The sequence below is a fragment of the Podarcis erhardii genome (genome assembly GCF_964252035.2).
Source record: "Podarcis erhardii genome assembly, chromosome: 10".
In the NCBI taxonomy this organism is placed as follows: domain Eukaryota; kingdom Metazoa; phylum Chordata; class Lepidosauria; order Squamata; family Lacertidae; genus Podarcis; species Podarcis erhardii.
In genome coordinates, this window is record NC_138500.1 from 1,894,523 (window position 1) to 1,903,810 (window position 9,288).

General features: G+C 49.8%; 1 protein-coding gene across 18 annotated transcripts in view; it reads left to right on the plus strand.

Annotated features, from left to right (window-relative positions):
* Positions 1–7,703, plus strand: part of LOC309351816 (uncharacterized protein) — a 151,986-nt gene extending 144,283 nt beyond the window's left edge. For 15 of the 18 annotated variants that reach the window (XM_081879828.1, XM_081879830.1, XM_081879829.1 and 12 more), the window contains one exon: positions 5,409–7,703. In XM_081879828.1, the coding sequence (XP_081735954.1) occupies positions 5,527–7,677 (2,151 nt within the window). In that variant the 5' untranslated portion in view covers positions 5,409–5,526 and the 3' untranslated portion in view covers positions 7,678–7,703. Of the gene's footprint in view, positions 1–2,159; positions 2,355–2,517; positions 2,688–3,318; positions 3,492–5,408 lie in introns of those variants that run through there. The other 3 variants (XM_081879835.1, XM_081879836.1, XM_081879837.1) reach the window with 3 other exon arrangements.
* Positions 7,704–9,288: the final 1,585 nt, after the last annotated feature.

A 9,288-nucleotide genomic window follows, 5' to 3' on the forward strand; every position in this document is an offset into this window, starting at 1 on the left:
CCTGCCTGCCAGGTTATCTGATAATGCCTTATCTGATTCCCTTTCCTGGTAGTCTGGCCATTCCTTTGAGATGGTGATTTCCCAATTCCTGAGACAATGAGAAGGTTCCCTCACCCGCTCCCTCCTTGCAGAGAAAACATTTGGTCAGTTTGGGAGTCAAAATGGTTTCAGGAAGGTCTTCCTGAGCTGCTCCAGACATGGGGTCCACATATCTATGAATGTGCTTGCTTGGTACATTTATGAACATTTATTATATTTATATAAGACCTTATTTTTTTTATTACAGGATTCATCCTGTCCAGCCTTTCGCATGATGAATTCTGCATTTACGTTAAATAAGCAGTAATAATAATAATAATAATAATTTATTATTTGTACCCCGCCCATCTGGCTGGGTTTCCCCAGCCATTCTGGGCGGCTTCCATAAAAACCAGAAATACACTAAAATGTCACAGATTAAAAACTTCCCTGAACAGGGCTGCCTTAAGATGTCTTCTGAATGTCAGGTAGTTATTTATCGCTTTGACATCTGATGGGAGGGCGTTCCACAAGGCGGGTGCCACTACCGAGAAGGCCCTCTGCAGGGAGACAATATACAGCCTTAACAAAACAAATTCCTTCCAGTAGCACCTTAAAGAGCAACTAAGTCAGTTCTGGGTATGAGCTTTCGTGTGCATGCACACTTCTTCAGATACACGTGTATCTGAAGAAGTGTGCATGCACACGAAAGCTCATACCCAGAACTGACTTAGTTGGTCTTTAAGGTGCTACTGGAAGGAATTTGTTTTGTTTTGACTATGGCAGACCAACACGGCTACCTATCTGTAACTGGAAATATACAGCCTTGTCAAACTCTTTTCCCAATTTTGAACCAATCAGTTGTTCCATATCCAGTTCTAACTGTAGCTTCTTGTCCCACATAGAGATTTCTCAGGAGACAGATGAGGTGATCAGGCACTCCCTTAACACATGGAATCCGCTTCTGGCTCCAATTGCATCCGCTGCTTTGCTGAGCCTCTTGGCTGCTGTGCCTGGAGGGGGCCTGTGTCCAGGGTCCTTGTCCTGGCCTGAGTCAGAGGCTGGGGTGGGGAGCTGGGGTTGGGGGGGAGTCGTTTAGCTGCCCCCCTCCATTCCTGGTTTGAACAGCACCAAGACCTAAAAGACGGAGGGATCTAAGCTCGTGGGGTGGGGGAGGGGAGGATGTAGCACGTGTGGGGGGGACCCCTCTTTGCAGCTGGATCTCCGGGATCAGCCCCTCCCCCACTCTCCGATCCACTAAAGCAGTGTTTCCCAACCGGTGTTCCGCGGCACACTAGTGTGCCGCAAGACGTTGCCTGGTGTGCCGTGGGAGGGAGGCGGGCGAGTCCAGCGGCGAGAGGCGGGGCGGCGGCGGCGGCGAGCACACGCGGGGCGGCGAGCGAGCTCCCTCCCAAATCCCATCGCCGCTCGCTTCGGCCGGCCGCCCCGTGCCGCCGCCCCAAGCCTCGCGCGCCCAGCGGGAGCTCCTGCCGGGCGCGCAAGGCTTGCAGACACTCGCCCGAAGCACGGGGAGCACGGGGAGCCCTCCGGAGGGCTCCCTGTGCTTCGGGCAACAGGCTGCCGCCCCATGCCTTGCGCGCCCAGCGGGAGCTCCTGCCGGGCGCGCAAGGCTTGCGGACAGCTTCCTGAAGCCAGGAGAGCGAGAGGGGTTACTTGGCCACCGACGCCTCTCGCTCTCCAGGCTTCAGCGAAAGCCTGCATTCGCCCCATAGGACGCACACACATTTCCCCTTTATTTTTGGAGGGGAAAAAGTGCGTCCTATGGGGCGAAAAATACGGTACTTTCTTTGTGCTTATTTGATGCCTATTAAAGAGAGTTACTTTATATATAGTCAATATAGGCACAGAGTTAATTTTTTAAACATTTTCTAATGGTGGTGTGCCTCGAGATTTTTTTCATGAAACAAGTGTGCCTTTGCCCAAAAAAGGTTGGGAAACACTGCACTAAAGGAAGAGGAGAGGGGAGGAACTTTCTCCTCCCCCCTCCTCTATACCTCCCCTCCCCTCCCGGCACATCCTCCTCCTCTCACCCCGCCCCCACCATCCCAAATCCCTCCCCCAATACATTGCTCCTCCTCCTCCTCCTCCTCCTCCTCCTCCTCCTCCAATCCGGATTCGCTCCGGGAATGGGGGGTGTGAGCCCCCCTCCCAAACTGCCTGCTTCTCCCGGAAGTGGAGCTTCCGCTCCGGATTGCTGCTCCGCCCCGTGGCTCTGGGGGGGGGGGAGTTAGGAAAGGGGAGTTAGGAGGCAGGGGACCCCCCCCCCCGTGGATGTTGCAGGAAAGGAAAGGAGAATCGGGAGCGAGGACAAAGAGGTAAAGGGATCGCGGGGGGGGGGGAAGAGGGGAGAAAAGGACCCAGAGACCCCTCCAGCTCCCCCAAGCGCCTTCCGTGGGGCCGGGATCCCGGCACGCCTGCAGCGAAGGGGGCATTCCTTGGCAGGGGAGGACGTGGGGCGCCCACCCACGGGGTCCCAGGAGGACTCCCCGGCCCCCTTTCCCCCTCGCAGGCATCCCTGGGGCGCGGAGAAGCGGGCCAGGAAAGGGTTAAGGGGTGCGGGAGGCGCCTGGATAGAGACCCCCCCTGTCCCTCCCCGGCTTATCTTGGGGGGCATTAGGGACGGAGAGATGGGGGGCGCAGGGCGAGGGGTGAGCCGGGCAAAGGGGGCCTCTGGGTGCAGGGGAGACTCGGGGAGAGAGGGAGGGGGCCAAGGGTGGGGGGAGGAGGGAGGGGAGCATCCCTGGGGAAGGAAGCGCAGCATTGGGGGGGGGAGGAGACCAGTTTTTGCGGAGGGGGAGACGTCTCCATCGAGGGGCTGCCTTGGCTTCTCCCTCCCGCCCAGGAATCGGCCACGCCTTCAAGGCGACCAGAGAGGGATCCCTGGAAAGTGGGGGTCCAGTCCCCCCACCCCTTCCTTCCTGCAATCTCCATCCCCTTCCCACCTCATAATCCCCTGCCCTGTCCAGACACAGCCATTCTGCCCAGTCCACCCACTGGTCCCCTGGAGAGGAGAGGAAATCCCGAGAGGAAGAGGGGAGGGGGGAGGCCTTCTCAGAAGCGGCTCTTGGTTTCCCCAATCCCACCCGGGAAGCAGCCAGAAACCTTTTCCTCTCTCCCAGGCTTCCATCCTTATTGTCTTTTCCACTGCCTGTTTCATTGAGGGTGAGGATAATGTACACCTGTCATCAGAAACAGGGGTGCAGAGTCCATGGAATGGCGCTCAGGGCTGATATAGAAGTTGAACCTCAAAAGCATTTCTGTTCCTCTTCTTCTTTGTAGGCAATGTCAGAGTGACTGACAAGCTGAGATACAATCCTTCATCATCCGATGACAGCGACTGCATGAATCTTCCCAGTCAAAGGACCCATTTTCAGGATAGACAGTGCCTGGGGCTGGAGGCTCTACACACCGGGTGTGCCTGTGCAGGCCAAAGACTGCCAGTATTAGCACAGGTGAGGTCTGTGACCTTCCCAAATTTACACACTGTATGTGAATGAGAGTTTCTGGGTGGGATTATCGTTTACGGCAACCCTGTGATTTTCTCCACCCATAACATTTCATAAACTGATATTGCAGTACAAATTCCAAAATAACTAGAAAAAATCACAATGTAATAAGAATGATTGTAGTATTTACATCCTGTCCATCTGGTTTGGTTTCCCCAGCCACTCTGGGCAGCTTCCAGTACATTGGTACCTCAGATTATGTACTTAATTTGTTCCAGAGGTCCGTACTTAACCTGAAACTGTTCTTAACCTGAAGCACCGCTTTAGCTAATGGGGCCTCCTGCTGCTGCCGCAGCGCCGGAACCTGATTTCTATTCTCATCCTGAAGCAAAGTTCTTAACCTGAAGCACTATTTCTGGTTTAGCGAAGTCTGTAACCTGAAGTGTATGTAACCTGAGGTACCACTGTACACATAAAAGACAGTAAAACATCAAACATTCAAAACCTCCCCATACAGGTCTACCTTCTGCTGTCTTCTAAATGTCAGATAGTTGTTCATTTCCTTGACCTCTGAAGGGAGGGCGTTCCACAGGGCGGGCGCCACCACCGAGAAGGCCCTCTGCCTGCTTCCCTGTACCCTCACTTCTTGCAGGGAGGACCTCAGAGGAGGACCTCAGTGTTCAGAGTGAAGGATGGACGTGGAGACGCTCCTTCAGGTCTACAGGGCCAAGGCGGTTGAGGGCTTTAGGTCGCAGATCTTGCTCCTCCATAATGATCTCCAAGACTGACATATAGTTAGCAGAGTAGAAAAAAACATTCAGAGGCAGCAAAAAATCCATTCAGCAGATAAATTTAGTACTGAAGGCAAAGAAGCATAAGAATCCAAAAACTGAATTTACAGTACAACCCTAACATAGCATAGCGAAACAGCACTCAAGTAAGAAAGACACAAGCAGAGTAGAGAATAGCAGAATAGGAAGTGGGATCAGGCGCCTTTCAATACTGTGATTTATAAACAATTCCATGTCAGAGTAACCTTGGGACTGGATAACAAGCTTGGCTCACTCCAGTTTAAACCAGCTTCTTCTGGTTCCCAAAACAAGGAAGGTTCAGCCAGGAAGACCAGCCAGGAAGAGGAGAGCAAAAGAGCAGCCAGTCGGCTTGGTCTTGATTCAAGACTGTCGCCACAGGACTCCCACCTGCCACCAGGTGGAACAAGATGGAAGCCCCGAACAAAAGAAGACCCCAACTTTTATTAGCTCCTAATCCCCCATGCTTTATGGGACGCAGGTGGCGCTGTGGGTAAAACCTCAGCAACTAGGACTTGCCGATCGCATGGTTGGTGGTTCGAATCCCCGTGGCGGGGTGCGCTCCCGCTGCTCGGTCCCAGCGCCTGCCAACCTAGCAGTTCGAAAGCACCTCCGGGTGCAAGTAGATAAATAGGGACCGCTTACCAGCGGGAAGGTAAACGGCATTTCCGTGTGCGGCTCTGGCTCACCAGAGCAGCGATGTCACGTTGGCCACGTGACCCGGAAGTGTCTTCAGACAGCGCTGGCCCCTGGCCTCTTAAGTGAGATGGGCGCACAACCCCAGAGTCTGTCAAGACCGGCCCGTACGGGCAGGGGTACCGTTACCTTTTTATACTGCTTTTCAGTGTCATTTTAGGATAGTCCTGCGTCAGAAGACAGGCACAAGATCAGACAGCACATCACTCTTTAAAGAATCATGCTGCTTTATGAACATTGATTGAGGATTTGGAAGTTGCTCATGAATTACTATCATTTGACATGGCAACTTCATTTCCTAAAATTTGGGAGCATGGGTAGGAGGTGAGGGAGTGTAGGAGACGTTGAAATAGGAGAAGGTGCTAATGGAGCTTGATGTGTTCGCTTTCCCTTTGTTCTCTTCCTTGAAACCCAACAGGATTTCCATTCCTCCCACTCTGAAGAAGGGGATGGAGAAGACAGTCAAAACTCCAGGGAATGGTGCACCTTTCGTTTCATTAGGAATAGAAATTAAAATGTGGAATATGCTTCCTTGAATGAGCACAGATAGTTCACATCAACGACCTCCAACAGGGAAGATACCATTTAAAGGTATGGAGTGCGGAAAGAGCTTTAGCAAAAATGGAAAACTTAGAAGACATCAACAGAATAACACCGGGGAGAAACCATATAAATGCATGGAGTGTGGAAAGAGCTTCAGTAAGAATGGAGACCTTAGAAAACATCAACGGACTCACACAGGGGAGAAACCATTTAAATGTATGGAGTGTGGAAAGTGCTTCAGTGAGAATGGAAGCCTTAGAACACATCAACGGACTCACACCGGGGAGAAACCATTTAAATGTATAGAGTGTGGAAAGTGCTTCAGTGAGAATGGAAGTCTTAGAACACATCAACGGACTCACACAGGGGAGAAACCATTTAAATGTATGGAGTGTGGAAAGAGCTTCAGTCAGAGTGGACACCTCAATATACATCAACAGACTCACACCGGGGAGAAATCATTTAAATGTATGGAGTGTGGAAAGTGCTTCAGTGAGAATGGAAGCCTTAGAACACATCAACGGACTCACACCGGGGAGAAACCATATAAATGTATGGAGTGTGGAAAGAGCTTCAGTAAGAATGGAGACCTTAGAAGACATCAACGGACTCACACAGGGGAGAAACCATATAAATGTATGGAGTGCGGAAAGAGCTTCAGTGAGAATGGAAGCCTTAGAACACATCAACGGACTCACACCGGGGAGAAACCATTTAAATGTATGGAGTGTGGAAAGTGCTTCAGTGAGAATGGAAGCCTTAGAACACATCAACGGACTCACACCGGGGAGAAACCATTTAAATGTATGGAGTGTGGAAAGTGCTTCAGTGAGAATGGAAGCCTTAGAACACATCAACGGACTCACACGGGGGAGAAACCATTTAAATGTATGGAGTGTAGAAAGTGCTTCAGTGAGAATGGAAGCCTTAGAACACATCAACGGACTCACACAGGGGAGAAACCATTTAAATGTATGGAGTGTGGAAAGTGCTTCAGTGAGAATGGAAGCCTTAGAAGACATCAATGGACTCACACGGGGGAGAAACCATTTAAATGTATGGAGTGTGGAAAGTGCTTCAGTGAGAATGGAAGCCTTAGAACACATCAACGGACTCACACCGGGGTGAAACCATATAAATGTATGGAGTGTGGAAAGAGCTTCAGTAAGAATGGAGACCTTAGAAGACATCAACGGACTCACACGGGGGAGAAACCATTTAAATGTATGGAGTGTGGAAAGTGCTTCAGTGAGAATGGAAGCCTTAGAAGACATCAACGGACTCACACGGGGGAGAAACCATTTAAATGTATGGAGTGTGGAAAGTGCTTCAGTGAGAAAGGAAGCCTTAGAACACATCAACGGACTCACACCGGGGAGAAACCATATAAATGTATGGAGTGTGGAAAGAGCTTTAGTGATAATGGATCCCTTAGAAAACATCAAAGGACTCACACAGGGGAGAAACCATTTAAATGTATGGAGTGTGGAAAGTGCTTCAGTGAGAATGGAAGTCTTAGAACACATCAACGGACTCACACCGGGGAGAAACCATTTAAATGTATGGAGTGTGGAAAGTGCTTCAGTGAGAATGGAAGCCTTAGAACACATCAACGGACTCACACCGGGGAGAAACCATTTAAATGTATGGAGTGTGGAAAGTGCTTCAGTGAGAATGGAAGCCTTAGAAGACATCAACGGACTCACACCGGGGAGAAACCATTTAAATGTATGGAGTATGGAAACAGCTTCAGTCAGAGTGAACACCTCAATAATCATCAACGGACTCACACCGGGGAGAAACCATTTAAGTGTATGGAGTGTGGAAAGAGCTTTACTTTCAATGCAACCCTTAGAATACATCAACGGACTCACACCGGGGAGAAACCATTTAAATGTATGGAGTGTGGAAAGAGCTTCAGTCAGAGTGGACACCTCAATATACATCAACAGACTCACACAGAGGAGAAACCATTTACATGTATGGAGTGTGGAAAGAGATATAGTGATAATGGAAACCTTAGAAAACATCAACGGACTCACACAGGGGAGAAACCATTTAAATGCATGGAGTGCGGAAAGAGCTTCAGGCAGAATGGACACCTTAGAAAACATCAGCAGACACATAGGGGAGAAACTGTTTAAATGTATGGACTGTGGAAGGAGCTTCAGTCAGACAAACTCACACAAAAGCCAAACCTTATAAATATCAGGAAAGTAGATAGAGGTTTAGTCCTAGTGGAAATTCTACATCAACAGACTCACAGACAGGAAGAACTTTAGGAGTTGAAACCCTTCTAACCATCAACAAACTCAAAGAGGAGAAGCAGTTTAAATGAAAGGATTGCAAAAAGTGCTTTATTTACAATGGAGTGTTTAAGGAACCTTCAGAGACTCTCACATGTAAGAACCCATTTAGATGTATGGAGTGTTGGAGGTCTTTCTCTCAGAGTCCACTCTTTTCTTCACAGAAATGAACTCAGGAGGAAATCGGTCTTTAACACATGTTGTGTATGTGAAGATGTAATATATCTTTCAATAGAGGAGGGGAGAGGGTTTATCTGGATTACTTGGTGGTCAGTGAGGGCTGGGCGATATATTGTCCAATACTGGTTTCTTGACCACATCGTGATAACCTTTCAAAAACAATGGATATGGCAACACACCACAGATCACAGTGTGTGTTTCCAGGATGCTCATTGTCTGGAAGCAGCCGGCAGAAAGCTTTGCTTCGTGAAGCCCCAGCAGATGCCGAGTTGCTGACTTCCCTCCAAAACCACATGAAGGGAAACACACCTCCATTGCCCTGTGTCCTTCCAGCCTCTTTCCTCCCTTCCTCCCTTCTGCCGGTGTGTGTGCCTGACTTAGATATCTTGTGTGCTGTATTTTTTTACTGCTGAAACTGGATTTGCTCTCAGGAACTAAGTTCTGTGCCTCGCTGGGGACCCAGTGAGAAGTGTGTGCTTTCAAAGCTCAGTAAACTATTACTGAAGAAGTCCTGCTGCCTCTGTGTGTGTTTATGACCTCAGCATGGGAATTGCTCTATACATGGCCCCTATCCCCTGATACTTCGCTCATGCCCTGGAGTTGCTGTATTCAAGCATGGAAGACGGATGCATCTGTGTGTGACTGGTTTTTGCACCAAACTTTCTCACCCCCACCATGTGTGATCTCCAAACTCTGCTTCTTCACTAGAACTTCTCCCTGCCTCCCACGCATTCTGAAGAAAACTTAAAATACTGTAATGTAATGGGAGATTCCCCACCCCAAGCCTTATTGCAAGAGGGGGAAGGAGGGGCTGCAGGTACCAGGGAAGTCTCCTGGGGGGGCCCATCTTCCCTCACGAACCCCATGGGGCAACCCCAGAGTTCCTGCTTATTCTGGGGTTTGGGGAAGATAGTATTTTTCCATAGTCCCAGAAGTTATTATTCTTCCTGCCAGAGGACCAGTGTGCATATTATTATCGTACTGAATTTACTGTTGTTGTTGCTGCTGCTGTTGCTGTCATGCACTAGCTGGGTGAAAAGGGGGGGAGGCACCAGCTGGGGAACCCCCAAGGGAAGAAGGCTCGGAGTCTGGGTCTTGTAGGCCCCCATAGGCTATCGAAACACCTAGGTCTGGCCAATTAAAGGCTGATATGGGAGCCATTGGGGGCCAGGTCGGTTCTTTCATTTTCTCCTCTCCTCTGGAAAAGTGCTCTTTCTTTTGGGGTTTGATTACTTCTGCCTCCTTCAGTGCCCACTGCACCATCAGCGA